At 39.0% G+C, this 17,951-nt stretch overlaps 1 protein-coding gene across 3 annotated transcripts in view; it reads left to right on the plus strand.

Annotated features, from left to right (window-relative positions):
* The window catches only part of Kif13b (kinesin family member 13B), a 157,679-nt gene that overhangs the window by 11,056 nt on the left and 128,672 nt on the right, over positions 1-17,951 (plus strand). For all 3 annotated transcript variants that reach the window (XM_013073408.3, XM_087216704.1, XM_087216706.1), the window contains one exon: positions 7,173-7,266. In XM_013073408.3, coding sequence (XP_012928862.2) covers positions 7,173-7,266 — 94 coding nt within the window. Of the gene's footprint in view, positions 1-7,172; positions 7,267-17,951 lie in introns of those variants that run through there.

A 17,951-nucleotide genomic window follows, 5' to 3' on the forward strand; every position in this document is an offset into this window, starting at 1 on the left:
ATGCCCACCTTATTTCACTTAGCATCGTGTCCTAAGGTTCATCCATATTGTGGCAGTTGCCAGAATGTCTTTCCTTTTTCAGTCTAATGCTCCAGTGTATGTATACACCAAAGTTTGTTTATCCATTCAGCAGTGAACAGTTGGGTCACATCCACCTTTGAAAATTGTGAATAATGCTACTGCAAACATGGGTGTACTTGGTGCTGTTTTTATAAGGCAGTGAGTAGTGGCTAGGTTCTTATCTTTCTAATCTAGGTATTGTTCTGAACTAAGAGGAAGATGTTTATCTTTTAGATTTTTGCTAGTTGGTGGTTTTTGTTTTTGATGTTGTTTGCAGATTAAATGTAAGGCCTAAATTTGTAAATCTGTTTCATCACCACATTGCTTTTTAGGCAGTATAGAATAAGAAGTTTTGGGGTGGGGATTTAGCTCAGTGGCACCGCTCCTGCCTCGCAAGTGCAAGGTCCTGAGTTCGATCCCCGTACCAAAAAAAAAAAGTTTTTAGTGGAGAATATTGAAGCAGTATAATTTAATTTGACCATCTAGTATGGTTTGAGGATACACTCACTGTAGTATTTTATGCTAAAATGCTTTTCATGTATCTGACCCTTACACTGTTTTCAAATCTGACTCTGTGTGTGTGTATTTTGTGGTACAGAAGATTGAACCCAAAACCTTTTCCCTGAGCTACATACCCAGCCCTTTTTTATTTTTTATTTTGAGATAAGATCTCTCTAAATTGCCCCGGCTAGGCTTAAACTTATCATCCTCCTGCATATAGCCTCCAGAGTACTGGGATTACAGGTGTGCACCCTGACACACCTGGCTTGGCTCTGTATATTTGCTTTTTGTGCATGCTAGATGTTCTGCCTCTGTGTGTTCTAAACAATTTTGTGGGGGAGGGAAAAAACCTTTTTCTTAATATCTATCTACCAGTCAACAGAGGGTGGGAATTTTGTTTTACAAACAATGAGCTAGTAAAGAAGTGATGGTTGTTTATATATTTAAGGTCATCTTTGATGGGTGTTAGATGTAGAAATATTTGTAAGTGTTGTTATCTTGAGTGCAAAATGCATTTGTTGGATGTATTAGCTATTAGGTGGGCTTTGTATTGTATAGGATTTTCTAGAGGCTGGTAATCATACTATGTAATGCCTCCAAAATATTAGTTGTATTTGATGACTACATTGTGGGGGTTGGTGTGCAGAGGGAGGAGCTGTTAAAGAGGGTAAGGAAGAAATATACATGTTGGAGGAAAATGTTTGGATCTCTTTTCAATTCAAGCTATTGCCTGGGTTTTCGGGCACACATTCTTATGAAACTAAACCTGCAGCTTCTCTGCTCTGACCAAACATTCTTGCATGAAACTAACAACTGATTTTGTGGTGGGTAGTGAGATCGTAGGTTATGAGTCACAGAACTTCCGGAGAGTTGATAATGAATTTATGTGTAATATAGATTGGCCTGTAAGGGGCCAGATAATACAATATGGTTAGGATTAGCAAATGATGATGACTGCACACTTTCTTGTTCTCTGAGCCTAAGGAAGTAACTGGTGGAAATAAAAGTAAAATGTAAATGGAAAAGTAAATGGTGGAAAAGGAGCTGCACTAGAGCTGAGATTTCTTGCAGCGTTTCTGTGATGCTTTAGAGCTGATGTAAACAGAGAGCATTAGAAATAGATTTTAAGGCTGACTGACCACAGCGGAGCATACCCCATAGATGCCTTTTGGGGGTGGTTGGTCTTCCCTGGAGGTGAAGTTCTAAAGGTTTCCTTTCAGCTCTTGGCTGGGGGCCGTAGATCTGTGGTAGAACACTTGCCCAGCACCCATGGGGCCCTGGGTTCAACATCTTGTGCTCAAAAAATAATTAGATCTTGGCACATGCCTGTAATTTTAGCTATTGAGGAGGTTCAGGCAGGAGGATCATAAGTTTAAGAGTGAGATCCTGTCTCAAGGGAAAAAACAAAGGACTAGGGATGAAGTTCAGTGTTAAAGTGTGCCTCTGGGTTCTGCAACCCCATTGCTGCAAAAACAAAACAAATCAAAAACATTCCCTTTGTCTAAATATGTACTGACTAAAGGAAATACTAACTTTGTATTTCTAGAATGTATCTTTGAGAATAAAGTAGAATAATTGATAACAAAAAAGTTAAGTTTTGGCCAGCAAAGGGAGGGGTGTTTTTATTTTGCATTTGTTTTGTAAGGTCAAATGGATTTTTAAAATCACCTTTCCTGACAGTGGAAATACTTTATAATGAATATGACATTGACATTTGGCCAAGGTTCTTTGGGAACCGCAAATGACTCCAACATAGTTCAGCTCCTTTCCTCAGAGCTTATCTTTTGGCAATGGAGATAGGGTGAACAGAAACAGTTTCATACTTTGGGTCAGACAAGTAGAAGGATATAAAAATAGGAGAACATAAATATGCTTTCTTAGTAGCTGTATTGAGATACAATTCACCTTCATGCAGTGCATCTAGTTCATTGTTTTTAGTAAGCTCACAGTTAATATAGCCATTAGCACAGTGAATTTTAGAACATTTTCATCACCTTAAAAAGAAAACTTCACCCTGTGCCAGTCATTCTTGTGCACAAAGGAACCACTAGTCTCCTTTCTGTTTCTCTAGATTTCCCTTTTTGGGGCCTTTCATCTCAGTGGAATCATACGGCATATAGTCCTTTGTGCCTGTCTTTTTCCTCAGTGTAAGCTTCATCCAGGTTGTAGTTCATATCATTACTTCAGTTATTTTTATTGCCGAATAGTGTTTCATTCTATGGACATATCCTGTTTATCCATTCCTTTCTTGATGGATGACTGGGTTGTTTCAGCTTTTTCAATTTTATCTTGGAAAATGCTGCCATGAGCATTTTTATTTTAGTTTTATATGAACATAGTTGTCATTTCTCCTGGATGCATGTGTAGGGGTGAAATTGCTGGATCCTGTGGTAACTGTAACATGGCATACAGCTTTTGGCTTGCCTGGGCCACAGTGAGTGAAGAATTGTTTTGGACCGCATATAAAACACATAATTGGTGTGTATAAGTAACAAAACTTCCTTTAAAAATATTTTTATTATAGCCTCCCAGCACTCGGGAGGCTGAGGTAGGAGAATCGCCATGAGTTCAAGGCCAGCCTGAACTATCCTGTCTCAAAATAAAATTTTTTTCATTATAGCATTTTTATGTTAGCAATACTGTATTTGTAATTGTGATAATATCATGAGCAAATTAGTATTTGATACACTTTTGTACCTCCTGTAGCAAAGCTGCTAAAAAGTATTTTAACATTGAATTATTTTATGAAATAAACAACCCAGATTTAATAATTCAGTAAAAAAACATGTGTCTCACCAGTAGTGACAATAAAGGCCGGTCTTCACAGGTGCACACTCATGTAGGGAGGTGGAGCCACCGTCATGGTAACCACTGTGTGTTCCCTGCCCCATGGCACCGCACCTGGCATGCGACAGTTTCTGTCTGACCGGCATGAGAGGCAGGATGACCAGGCACTGTGCCCTGCCCTACATGGTGCTCCCCTGTCCCCTGCACAGTCTGTGTGCAAGCACCCACACAGCGAAGTCATGAGAACGCCGCTAAAATCACATGATGTGACTTTCCAAGCACGTGATCTCCTGGGGCCACGTCCTGGGCTGCATGCAGCCTGTGAGCTGTGGGTTCTGAATACCGGCCTCTTCTTTTTTTTTTTTTTTTTTTTGTACTTGGGACTGAACCCAGGGCCTTCGTGCTCAGCTGCATTCCCAACCCTTATTTTTATTTTGAAACAAAGTCTTGCTAAGTTGCTAAATTACCCAGGCTGAGCTCAGACTTCAGTCCTCCTGCCTCAGCCTCCCAGAGTGCTGGGAACGCCTGCCTTTTGAGGAACTGCCAAGTTGTTTTCCGAAGGGCCTTTTACATTCCTAACAGTGATGCACTAAGGTAATAATTTCCCCACAAAATAACATTTGTTATTATATATGTTTTTCTTCAGTACTGAAGTACTGGGGATTGAATTCAGGGAGTGCTGAGTCACATCCCACCCCTTTTTATTCTTTTATATATATATATATATATATAATTGGTACATTTTAGGTATATAATACATTTACATTTATCATTGGGTGTTTGTACCTGAATATGATGTATCTTGGTTCTTATTTTTTCCTCCATTACCTATGCGCCCTTCACCCCCACCACCCTTCCCTATTTACATAGACTTTGTTTCCATTTTTTTTTCTTTCTCATAATTTTTCCTTTCCTTTCTTCCCTTTCCCCTTCCCCTCCTGCTATCCCTCCACCTTTGGACCTTTTCCTATTTCACATTATCAATTATTTGTTTTAATCATTTTCATCCTTATTTACACTTTCAGTTTCTCACACTAGAGATACTATTCAGTATTTACACATGTGTGTCCTATTTATTTCACTTGAGTATGGCCTCAATATGCATCCATTTAGCTATAAATGTCTCTAGTTTCTCATTGTTTATGGCTGAGTAGTACTCCATTTTATAAAAAAACCACGGCTTCTTTATCCAGTTTCCAGTTGATGGGGACATGGGCTGTTTCCAAACCTTAGCTATTACAAATTGTGCCACTATAAACATAGGTGCACATATATCGCTGTGGTATGATTCTTTTTTTTTTTTTTTTTGGAATGTGGTATCATTCTTTTAATTCTTTGGAGAAGATACCCAGTAGGGGAATAGCTAGGTCAAATGGGACTTCCAGTCCTAGTTCTTTGAGGTATCTCCATACTGATTTCCACAGAGGTTGCACCAGTCTGCACTCCTACCAACAATGGAGAAGGGTTCCTTTCTCTCCACACCCCCACCAGCATTTATTATTGGTTGATTTCTTGATAGCAGCCATTCTTTGTGGGGTGAGGTGGAATCTCAGTGTTGTTTTGATCTGCATCTCTCGAATGACCAGTGATGTTGGTCCTTTTTATTCTTTATTTTTATTTTGAGGTAAAGTTTTGCTGAGTTGACCAGGCTGGCCTGGAATTTGTAATCCTTCTGCTTCAGCCTTCTGTGTATCTGGGATTGCAGACAGGTACCATGCTACCTGGCCTACTGTCTGATATTTTGATTATAGTTATCTTACTGGGTGTGAGGTGGTATCTCGTGGTTTTGTTTTGAATTTTGCCAGTGTCTTAATGGTGTTGTTCATCTTTTCTTGTGCTTATTGGGCAGTTTTGTCTTCTTTTGGAGAGATAACTATTCTGATTCTTTGCCCATTTAAAAGTTGGATTGTTGGGCCAGGGATTTAGCTCAGCGGTTTTGCCGCCTGCTGCGTAAGCGCAAGGACCGGAGTTCAATCCCCAGTACCAAAAAAAATAAAAAAATTTTAAAAAGTTGGATTGTCTTTGTTGAAGTATACGAATTCTTTGTATATTTTGGTGTAAATCCTTTAAAGGTACATGATTTGCAAATATTTTCTCAATTCTGTTCTCTTTTTCTTTGTGGTGTCTTTTGAAGCACAAATTAAAAAAAATTTTGATGTCCAATTTTTTTTCTTTTGCTAAAATAGCTTTTGCTATTGTATCTGAGAAATCATTACCTAACCCAAGGTCATATGGATTTATGTTTATGTTTTCTTCTAAAAGTTTTTTGATTTGTTTTGAGACAGGGTCTCACTGTGTATTCCAGGCTGGCCTTGAACTTACGATGTAGCCTAGGCTGACCTCAAACTCACAGCAATTCTCCTGCCTCAGCCTCCCTAGTGCTGGGATTACAGGCGAGTGGCACTATGCCCGGCCTCTTCTAAAAGTTTTATAATTTTAGCTCTTACATTTAGACTTTTCATCCATTTGGAATTTTTTCTTGCCTCTGTAGTTTTTGAGTGTGTGATGTGTGGTAGGAATCCACTTTTATTTTACATGTGGATAGCCAGTTTCCCAGAACCATATGTTAAAAAGATACTCTGAAAATTAATAAATGTAGGATGTTTATTTACATCAAAAAGTCCCAGAAGCACTATATTGTAAAACCATAAAAAAAAGATTGTTCTTTCCTCATTGGATTGTCTTAGAATCCTTGTCAAAATCAGTGGATCCTAAATGGGGTAGTATTTTTCTGGACTCTCAGTTCTACTCTATTAATCTAAATACAGTATCTGTGGTATTCTGTTAATCTATGTATCTAGATAATTATAATTGTAGTAGTGGCACATTGTCTTGGTCACTACAGATTTATAGTAAATTTTGAAATAGGGGACTGTGAGTTCTTTTCAAACTTGTTTTGGCTATTCTGGGTCTCTTTTTGGAAAGAGATTCATTTGAGTGAGTGTGCGTGTGTGTGTGTGTGCATGTGTGTATGTGTGTATGTGTTGCTGGGGACTGCACTAAAAACATGCACACTGGGCTACAGCCCCATTTCCTACCTTGAATCTTGTACATTTAGGGAGTACTGCCATCTAGATGATGTGAACTCAATTCATGAACAGGGGATGTCTTTCCATTTATGTAAGTCTTTGTTTTCTTTCAACAGTGTTTTGGAATTTTCAGTGTACAAGTCTTGGCATTTCTTTTAAATTTATTCCTAAGTAGTTTAGTACTTTTGATGGTATTATAAGTAAAATTGTTTTCTTAATTTTTTTTTTTTTTTGGTACCGGGAATCAAGCTCGAGACCTTGTGCTGGCGAGGTAGGCACCGGAACCACTGAGCTAAATCCCTGGCCCTGTTTTCTTAATTTTATTTCCTGATTTTTCATTGTTGCTGTATAGAAGCACAGCTGATTTTTGTATTTTCTTATATCCTTCGACCTTACACAACTTGTTTATTCTGAGTTTCTTAGTAGATTTGGTTGGACTTTTTACACACAAGATCGTATCTTCAGAGGTAGTTTTACTTCTTCCTTTCCAATTGGATGCCTTTTATTTGTTTTTCTTGCCTAACTGCCCTGACTAGAATTTCTAGTACAATGTTGGAGAGAAGAGTAGTAAACATCCTTGTCTTATTCCTGATGTTGAGGTTAGGCTGTTTGGTCCTTCACTGTCAAGTGAGGTGTTAGCTGTGGGTTTTTCTAGATGCTCATGATTAGGTTGAGAAAGTTTTCTATTCCTAATTTGTTTGTTTTCACCATGAAAGAGTGTTGGATTTTTGTCAAATACTTTTTCCAAAGTAAATTACTTTTTAAAAATGGCTTTCTTGTTCTTTTTATCTGCAGAAATTGACTTGCATACCAAATGTGTGGTGGATGTTGATGCAAACAAGGTTATTCTTAATCCTGTAAATCCAAATCTTTCCAAAGGAGATGCCAGGTAAGTTAAGAAACAGTGTTACATTAAGTGGATTTTTAAATACCTGGAAGCAGAAATGGCTACTGAATTGAGTTTACTTGAACACATGTGAATGCTTGTTGTAGAGATTTTGCTGTCTTCCAGGAGTCAGTACTCAGGTAGAAGGGCTGAGGTCTACACTGGGAAAAAAGTGCTAGAGTGAGTGATATAGAGAGTAACTGTTAGGGCCTCAGAGAAGAGAGTGTTAGGTTCTGAGTAAACTGAGGAAGGCTTAAAAAAACAAAAACTGAGGAAGGCTTCTTCAAGCAGGTGTTGCTGGCTGAAGGAAAGCTAAGATGTGAGAGGGGGATGTGGAAGGGAAGGCTGTCAGGTAATTCCTTAATGAAGGGGCTTTGTCCTTCTGCAGGTTCAAATCCTGCCTGTCACTCAGAGCCCACTTCTAGCACTGTGTCTTGGAAGGCTTCCGGCAGCTCCGGTGATTCCTGTCCTCTAAATACCTGTCAGCTGTTATGATGTTACTGAACTTGATGGTTAAGGTTGAGAATTCTAGTTCTATAAGTTGGTTCTAGTCTGAGAGAAGAGACTAGTTGGGGCTGAGAATGAGCGCTTGAGAGTCTCTTCTAGATCTGGATGATGGGATGAGCCAGAGGAGGGGAAGTGAATTGGGAAAGACTGAAGAGATTCACTTAGGTTTTTTCCATAAATGGGAAATGTGTTTGACCGACTAAGCTAGGATCAGATTACACAAAACCTGGAAGGCAGACAAGGAAATTTGGTCTGGAGTTTTGTCAGTAAGGTAGTGTCTTTGGCAGTTTTTGAGTACTACGATTGAGGGAGATAGAGAAGTTGGTTGGCAATGCAGAGAATGGGTCAGAGCAGGGAAAGACATGTTTCAAGGCCACCAGCTACATCGGAGATGTGCTTCTTATTTGTAACACACTCAGTTTTCTGTTGCTGTCTGACAAATTACCTCAAATGTGTAATGGCTTAAAACAGTCATTTCTTGGCTCCTGGTTTCCGTGGGTTAGTCCAGACAAGGGACAGTGTGTCCATCCCCCTGTACCATGGGGGTCCAGCTGGCAGACTGAAAGGGTGGGGTTGGATCAACTGGAAAAGGCTTGGTCACCCAGGCCTGGTGTTTGGTCCTTCTTGGCTTCAGGTGTCTCTGTGGCTGGCTGGGGACATCTACCCACAGGCTGGTGGCAGTGTCCTAGGCCAGCGTTCTGAAGGAGACCAAGCTGGGGGAGGCTCTTCTCCCTTACAGGTCAACTTGGGAGTCACACCGCTCACTTCTCTCACATTTTCTTGTTCGAAGCTAGTATGAAGCTCTACACAGTTTAGAGAAGAAGAAACACTTCTCAATAGAGGAAAAGCATCGTTATAAGAAAAGCATTTGATATAGAATGAGCATAGTGGCCACCTTTAGAAAACACAATTTGTCATAAGTGTGTAGTAATACCTTCTTGTTAAGTTCTTGTAGGAATAAAATGAGCACATAGAAACTAACAGTATGTTTTCTTTCCCTTTGAGATCTTCAAATCTTGAGGATTTGTGGAACAATTATGTAGCACTTTTTGGTTCCATAGAAAATCTTGGATGGGGCCTGGGGATTTAGCTCGTTGGCACCAAGCCTGCCTGGCAAGCACAAGGTCCTGAGATCAGTTCCCAGTTTGATAGCACCTTGTCCCCATATACTGAAAGTATAAATTCAATATTGCTCAGTGCTATTGAGTACTCTCCTGATTAAAAAAAAACACAACTTTTTAAAATCACAACTTCCAAGAAAGATAATAGTAATAGTTTCTGATGAAGTAGAGTTAAGAAATGTAGCTTTTTATTGAGTATGTATAATACACAGAGCAGTATATGGCTTAATTTTTCTAAACTTTACATACTCTTGTAATTGGCACCCAGAGAAAGAGATAGAATATTACTAGGATGGCATGAGACTACTTCATCCAAAGAGCTTTTTTCTTTATTTCATAGAAATTTTGGAATGTAGCCATTCAGTGGATATGTTGACTTCATTCAGTTTAAGGAAATCACAAATGCAAAAGTTGGGTTTTTTTTTGAGACAAGGTCTTGCTACGCAATTCAGGCTGGCCTTGAACCTGCAGGGATCCTCCTGCCTCTGCCTCCCGATTGCTGGGATTATAGGCGTGCACCACCATGCTCAGGTGCAAATGCATAGGTGTTTATTAATGATAATGAGATTAATTACCATCTGACTTGTAAAATACATTCTAATCTATAAAACAAATTATGGTATTAAGTACTCTAAGTTTATAACTAGAGAACTAGGGATTTGAAGTTAACATGAAAGTGATTTGAATTCATTTAAATCACTAGTCAGACTCAATGTGTTTTCTTTAAAAAAAAGACAGTATCCTTTAAAAACTATACCAGGGCTGAGGATTTAGCTCAGTGGTTCCGGTGCCTGCCTCGCAAGAGCAAGGTCCTGAGTTCGATCTCCGGTACCAAAATAAAAACTATACCTTTGCTTTTATGTTAGTATCCAGTTCTATTATAAAACTCTTATTTTATACATATACTTTACAACTCAAGGTATGCTTTGAAAAGTGAGCATATTTAAATTTTAAAACAATGGTTAATATATTTTTTTCTGATTTTGTCTGTATTTCTGAAAATTTCATAATGATTTTATGAAAAGTAGGGGGAGCCATAATTAATGGGTAAACCATTTCCAGTGTAACCACCTACTCATGAGATCTGGGAAACATTTTTCTGTACTATACGTGGAATTTAAAAACTTTTGAAAAATAAGGCTTTTTAAACTGAGAAAATTGGAGCCAGGAGTGGTGCAAAAAAAAAACCCCTGACTACATACATATATAGAGAGATAATTGGTATACCAACAGGAGATTAAAGACACCAGTTTTGGGGCCAGGCATCCTGGATTGAATCTCAGCCCTGCCACACTTAGCTTGTGTGACTCCAGGCAAGTTCCACCTCCTCTGCTTCAGTTTACTCATATGTAGAGTAGAGTTTATAGTAGTACCTGCCTGTGAGTTGTTACAGGATTAAATGAGTTAGAACACGTCACACAGTTGTGCTGGTGCCAGTGAACCCTACAGAAATGTTAGCCGTTGCTTTTAGTATTTACAGTTACTGCTTTGATAGCCTGTGTTTAAGGTATAGCCTATGCTGTCTCCAGTAAGCTGTAATAGAATCAAATAATGTAGTAAATATTGTAAAAATCAAAACATAGTACCTGCATATACATGCCTATGCAGAAATTACCTAGTTCTAGAAAAATTTTAGCTTTGCAGGATGAGAAATGCTATTTTAATGTTATTTTATTGTGTTTACCCAGTGTTGATGGGCGCTTAAGGAGTAATTTGTCTGTGTGTGTGTTGGGGGGAGTACTGGGGATTGAACTCTGAACTTTTTGCACTGAGCTACATCCTTAGCCCGGATTTACTTTGACTAGGATCTAAGTCACTAAATTCCCCAGGCTGGGGTCAAACTTGTGATCCTCCTGTCTCAACCTCCCCAACTGCTGCGATTACAGGTGGGCACCATGTCTGTGAATTTTCCATTTCTTCAAGAGACAGGACCCAAATTTTATGAATGCAGAAAATAAAATATTAATCTATGTAAACTAGGCTTTTCCTTAGTATCATCTAACTTGGGAAACCAGGTACAAACACTGCTTGTGAGCCTAGGATAAGAACAAAGGGACATTTTATCAAAAGTGAAAAAGATAAATGACACACTCTTCCTATTCCGCAACACTTTTGTAGAAATAATTCTAGTGACTAAAGCACTTGCATCCACTAGCTCTGCCTGGTTTTTAAATCTGGTTAGTACTGGATACACACAGATACATTTTATCTGATGTCTCAGGCACAGCCTAGGTGCTTATACTATTAATACAATTGAATATATTTCTGGAATTATCTTCTTGCCCTGAATCAATTTAATTTTCTAGATTGGTCCTTGGGGTTTCTCAGATCTTCATCAGCAAATTAATTTACAATTTTTTTTGAGCAAATAGATGGCTAATTCATTAGGTAGTCTTAAATTTTGTATAAGTAAAATCTCAGTGTGTAATTCTTAGCATTTTGAAGCGTCTTGGTATACCTTATGTAACTAGTTACAATGATAATGTGATGCAGAACAGCCCCCTTTTAAATAAAAAGTGAATCTTTAGGCCTCATATTATATGAAAATTTTATCCTAAAAGAAAATGTTAGTGTGGGTGTCTGTCACCATGGTAAGGCAGGATGGTTTCTTAGGTCCAGTTTAACCTGCCTTTGACTTCTTGGGCAAAGTAGGGTATTTTTTGACGGAGAGTGGCAGCTTCCACTTTGAGTCACTTTGAGGGTTATGGAAGCCGATGTGTAGGTAAGTTTGGAAAATAGAATGCATGTTCCCATAGGGACTGTTGACTGTGTGCGTGAAAGTGGTGATCTGTCAGGAGAGTGGGTAGCTTAACCCCAGCTCCATTGGTCAGTTTTCTTTCTGTATGTGTGTGATACAAAGGACTGAACCTAAGGCCTTAACCATAAGCTACATCTCCAGACTTTAAAAGTTTTGATTCTATTTATTTATTTTTAATTTTTATTTTTTTGGTACCAGGGTTCAAACTCAGAACCTTGTACTTGCCAGGCAGGTGCGGCGCCACTGAGCTACATCCCCAGCCCTTTGATTCTATTTATTCAGTGGGCTTTTAAATCATATTTGTTGAGTTGTACAGTCAGTAGTGTTATGTACTTTTATGTCATTTTTGTTACTTTATTATTCTTTCTGTCTCTATGCATTTGACATTTACCTGTTCTGGACATTTCCGATAAATGAAGTCATACACTATATGGTCTGATTGGCTTCTTTGACTTGGTGTGATGTTTTTGAGATTTATCTCTGTTGTAGCATTTATCAGTATTTCATTTTTAAAAAAATGGTGGAGTAATATTCCACTATATTCTGTTTTCTTTATGTTCATCAGTTGATGGACGTTTGGGTCATTTCACGTTTTTGGCTTTATGAATAATGCTGCTTGTGTACAAGTCCTTGTGTGGACATATGTTTTCATTTCTCATAGATATCTAGGCATGGAATTGCTGGGTCAACTGGAAACTCTATGATTAGCATTTGAGGAACTGCCGAACTGTTTCCCAAAGCCCCTGTACCATTCACATTCCCACCAGGATGTGTGAGGGTCCGGTTTCTTTGGCTTGTTTTTTTAAAGAACTGTCATTTATGGTACTTAAGGATAATGGTGATACCTTTGGCTAATTGGAGATTACATGTTCTGCCTGAAAGGCATTCAGATTGTAAGGAAAAAGCAAAACAAAACATTGTACTGTCCAAACAAAACAAGCCTGGCCAGCCTCAAGCCTTGGCTGCTGATTTGGTACCCCAACTTCTGGTAAACTAGATTTTAGTCACTTTTCTACTAACCACCACTTCTTTATAAGGTTTAGAAACAATGGAGCAAATTTCAAAAGTTTGACACAGAAAAAGTACCAAAGAGGAAAAGACATTTATATACTTGTCACTCAGTTTCGTAAGTCATTACACAGTTTAAACCTTTTGATTTGCCTTCCCTAAGCACCACAGTTATCTCCGTTCCTGAATTTGATTTGTATCTTTCCCTTGACTTTTATTACATTTTCACCGTGTATGTTTGTAGATTGCACATTACTGAGTGTATTTGAATGCCTTTTTCTAGAAAAATACCAGATGAGTGACTCAAAAAGATCGATTACCCTTGTGAAGAATGATGCATGATTTTTAAAGGCAAAAAACCCAAACTATTAAAAGAGAAATAAGGCCAACTTACTCTTGGGGAGGAAACCTACAACTTCTTTATCAAATCTTGTTTGGTTTAAAGACCTAAACTAGAACAAAAGCTTTCCTCCCTTATCTCTTGCTTGCAGTGCATTCCAAGCCCTTGTGGCACTGGAAATTGTTTTAGTGTACCTGCAGCTCTTCAAAGAGACTGTGGAACAGGGATTAAACACCACCACTGAGACTGAAAAGGAAAAAGTGCCTGCGTCAACTGCACTTTTCTGTCGCATGGCCGGTTAGGCCAGTTTCTTCTTTAGCCCTCTGCTCTCTGTTCCAAGTGGGTAGCATATGTACATGTGTGCGTATTAATGGCATGGTGTTTAATACGTTAAGTTGGAGTTTCTCCTATCATTTTTGTTACCTTCCCCCACCAAATGTCAGATTTTAAGACCAGAACTTTTTGCCTTTTTGGGGGGAGGGGGGACCAGGGATTGAGCTCAGGACTTTGTGCTTGCCAGGCAGGCGCTGTGCTGCTGAACTACATCCCCAGCAAGATCAGAACTTTTTGAATTTGAAAGGATTGGAGATTTAGATTCAAGATCATAATTAACTTGGACACTGACTTCAGTGTTCTGAGAGATGACCTATTCTTAGTTCTGTGGAGAGACAAGGGAGTGACAGCTCCCCAACCAGGCAGAAATAGCCGAAGTGGCACAGACACACAGGGATGGATGTCTCTTGTTTTAGGGTAAAACTGGATGTCGCCCTCTCCTTCCCCCACATGCTCAAGCTTAATATAATGATCAGCACACAGGATGAAAGTTGCAGCTGCCAGTCTAATGAGAAGAGTGTCTGACATGTTGATTCCACAATCACTTAGTAAGGTCGTTAAAAACCTTTTTGTTCCTTTTGAGTTTTTGTAGACATCAGTTTAGTTAAGTTCATTAGGCAATTAATGAGTACCTAATGCTAGCAAAGCACACCCAGCCCTTCTTTTGCAGATCAGAATACTGTGATCCTGATAGGTGTGCAAATTGGAGCTCATAAAATAAATGTCAAATTAAGGGAGGATGACTTGCTGGTCCCTTACGAAATACATTGCTGATGCTGCTGTGGGGAGGGCCCTATGCCAGTAATTTCCTTAACATATATGAAGTTATTTTCTGACTCATTCCTTGTTAGTGCAAGGCATCATTAAGTCGTATTAGATAATGACTTTTTAAATTTCTCTACTGCTACATGGATGCTAATTTAAATTAAGATTTTAATTGAAGGAAGTCATGGACAATGTAATTACGCTATGCACAATAGACTTGCTTGTTCTCTCTGCTGTGAAATGACTTGAGTAGGGCTAATAATTCTGCCCAAATAGAATCTGCTCCCCTGGAGAATTGTATGTGGTCTGTTTCAATTTCATAAAGAGGCTCTTCCCCAGGGAGCCTGTCTACCCTAATTATGTCAGAGCGTGGTTCTGTGCATTCAGAGGATGTAGATGATTGATCACTCAACCTCTCCCCTTTAAAAAACACTCTGATCAGCATTTACTATTTTTGAATATAGTTGTGAAAATGAATCAGGGAGTCTCTAAAAGGACAAGAAAATATGGGTGGTTGAATGTATGTCATTGCATAGTTAATAGAAGCAGATAATTAAATTGTAGCCAATACACATTTTGCAAAGTTTTAGCAGCAAAGTCTAGCGGGTTGCTAAAATAATCTGACGGCTTTCTAGTAAAGCCATCTTGATAGATACTACCGTAAAATTTACGGTATTTTTGGCATTGTCATTGGATGCCTGTGCTGCTGCTTTTATTGGTATAGCAATAAGAGGACTAGACCCTAAAGAATACTACTTGGATGCTAACATTTGAAAACATGAGGACTTGGTTATGTGAGGATCAAGTAAGTTATAAGTAATAGGAAATCAAATACTTCGACTTTCCTCTGAACTCTTTTTTTTTTTTTCCTGAACTCTTGATTTACCGTAAAAAGGTCAGTGGTACATGGTATACTAGATAAAATACCTAATTATACATAAATTTAGGGAATACGAGCCCCGCTGTTGAAGGATATTTTCTGTTTGGCTTTTTTCTTTGTTTGGCCTTCCCTTTCTTCTTTTTACTGGGGGGGGCTCTTCGACCTATCTCTGTGGGTGGGAGTTAATCACTAATACACCCTAGATACTGTATCAGAATCTAGGTGGGTTTTGTTTGTTTTGTTTTTGAGGCAGAGGCCTGCTGTGTTGTGCCAGCTGGTCTCCAACTCCTGTGCTTCGATCCTCCCTCCTGAGCAGCTGGCACTGTCTGGGCCGACCAGTGCACCACTGCCTTGGGCTTAGATTTCTGATTTAGAGGTGGAGCAGGGTCCTCCTAGAAGGAATGTGATACTAGAAACCCATCCAGCTGCCAAAGCTGCTGTTTCACAATGCCTTTGGAATTTTTTCTGATCCATTCAACATCTGAATGTTGACAGCATGCCAAGTTGATACTCGAGTTCTGATAGTCTTTATTAATCCTTAGTTCCATTCAGTTATGGTATTAATCATTTTTTGCACAATGTGTTTGTACACAAACTAGTAGGGCAAAAAACAAAGCCAAACAAAAAGCTTGGAAGTAGAAAGAAGTTAAATTACTCTCTTGTGGACTTTCTAAGGTTAGATTTTGCAGACTCATGTTTGAAAAGGTTCTGTTTAATTTTGAGCATTGACCATTTTTATAATTTAGAGTTCTGGAGTCCTTAAACTTCATCAATAAGTTCTTTTAGAAAAGGTAGGCATCTTACATGATAGTAAACTTAACTTTCGCTTCACTTTTATCAAATCTAATTTATATATATATTTAAATAACATGCAGGATGGGTCATTATTAAAAGTAAAATAAGTCTGTTTTTTGACTGATATATAAAATAAGTCAGTAATCCTTTTCTACTTTTAGGAAAACTAAAATAGAATTTAAAGAAAGATCAAGTAAAAGTTATATTTCCTATTTAATTTAAAACACTTTGTTATGGAGAACTTAAAGATATAACCATATAGCGAGTGTCTTAGTCACTGTCTTGTTACTGGGACAGGATACGTACCACCCATAAGTTAGAGGAGGAAAGGTTTATTTTGGCTCGTGGTTTTTATAGGTTTCAGCCCATATGGTAGTTGGCTGGCTCCAAGGCAAGGAAGGCATGGTGGAGGGGCCTGGGCAGAGGAGAGCTGCTCACATCGAGGTGGCCGGAAGCAGAGAGCCAGTTGAGGAGCTGGGAAGGGAGATGAGGCCTTCCAGGTTAGGTCCCAGTGACCCGCCTCTAACCAGGCCCCACTTCCTCACAGGAAGTGCACTGTAGCACCCCACAGTCCACTCACTTCCCATAAGTGCTGCCCACGAGCACAGGAGGCTTTGGGGACATCCAGATCCAAACCACAACTGTGAGCCTCCATGTGCCTTTACTCACCCTCAGAAACCACGACCTGGGGCTGGTCCTGCAGGTTCTTTCTTTCTCCTTCCTACATTTTTTTGAAGGAAATTCCATTTACCTGTAAATGCAAATGCAAATTTTTAATGTATTATTAAATATAACCACAATACCATTATTACACTCAAAACAGTTATCAATAGTAGAATATCAGGGTGGGGGTTTAGCTCAGTGGTTCCAGTGCCTGCCTCACAAGCGCCAAGGTCCCGAGTTCAATCTCTGGTACCAAAAAAAAAAAAAAAAAACAATAGTAGAATATCCCTGAAAACATAAAGAAACGGCGCAATACAAATATTTATTAAAAACCTGAAATCTGAACTCCTTTAAAATCTGAAACTTTTGAGCACTGACATGATGCTATAAGTGGAAAATCCCGGGCTGGGAATTTAGCTCAGTGGCACCGCACTCTGCCTGAGTTGAATCCCTGGTACAAAAAGAAGAAAAAAAATCCCACACCTGACCTCATGTGACAGGTTGCAGTCAAAATGCAAGAGCACTGAAAATAATGTACAAAATTACCTCTAGACTCTGTGAATAAGGTGTGTATGAAACATAAATGAGTTTCATTTTCAGACTGGGTCCCATCCCACAGTATCTCATCATGTATATGTACATTTTCCACAATTCAGAAAACCCTGAAATCTGAAGCGTTACTGATAAGGGTTACTCAGCCTATAGGATCACATTTTCAGTCAGGATCCAGTATCCAGTTGTCTCATAAAGGTTTTGTTCCCTGAAGATTTTTGGTACCAGGGATCGAACTTGGGACCTTGCGCTTGTGAGGGAGGCGCCGGAACCACTGAACTAAATCCCCGGCTCCCTGAAGTTTTTTTGAATAGGATCTAAATGGTCTGCATGGTGTGATCAACTGATATGTGAGTGTCTAATTTATTGGTGTCTCTGTTGTTAAAGAAACTGTGTCATTCGTTCTATAGATGGATTGATAAGTGAATTTGTCACAGGGGCAGATTATCCTTGCTTATTCAGATACCAAACCTTGTTGATTTTCTGTGTAAAGGTTTTCATGGTGGCATTCCTTTGGGTTCTCTCTGGCATTACTCTAAAGACCTTACTGTCTTGGTTTCAGAGTGCACCATTGTCTTCTCAACTGACTTCTGGACTCTACTATTACCAGAGTGATCTTCAAGCCTCTCCTGTTTCCAGTAATTTGTCTTTTGAATTTAGAGCATTTATTATTTCTACTAACTTAGAAACACCATTTACTATGTAGGTGACATCTCACATGGGTTTTTTTTTTTTTTTTTTTTTGTACTAAAAATTGAACCCAGGACCTTGCGCTTGCCAGGCAGGTATGGCACCATTGAGCTAAATCCCTGGCCCCTCACATTGTTTTCTGATGCTAATCCTGCTTTGCTTTTTCCTTGTATTTTGAAAACTCCCTTCCCTTCTAGACTGTGCTATTGCGAAGCTGGGACTTTTCCTTACTCATCTTGCCTCTTGCTGTGCTTTGCAGCTAGCTGCCTCTTGCTT

The sequence above is a fragment of the Heterocephalus glaber genome, unplaced genomic scaffold (assembly GCF_053883595.1).
Source record: "Heterocephalus glaber isolate CG9 unplaced genomic scaffold, H.glaber_assembly_v1.0 deba00001460, whole genome shotgun sequence".
In the NCBI taxonomy this organism is placed as follows: domain Eukaryota; kingdom Metazoa; phylum Chordata; class Mammalia; order Rodentia; family Bathyergidae; genus Heterocephalus; species Heterocephalus glaber.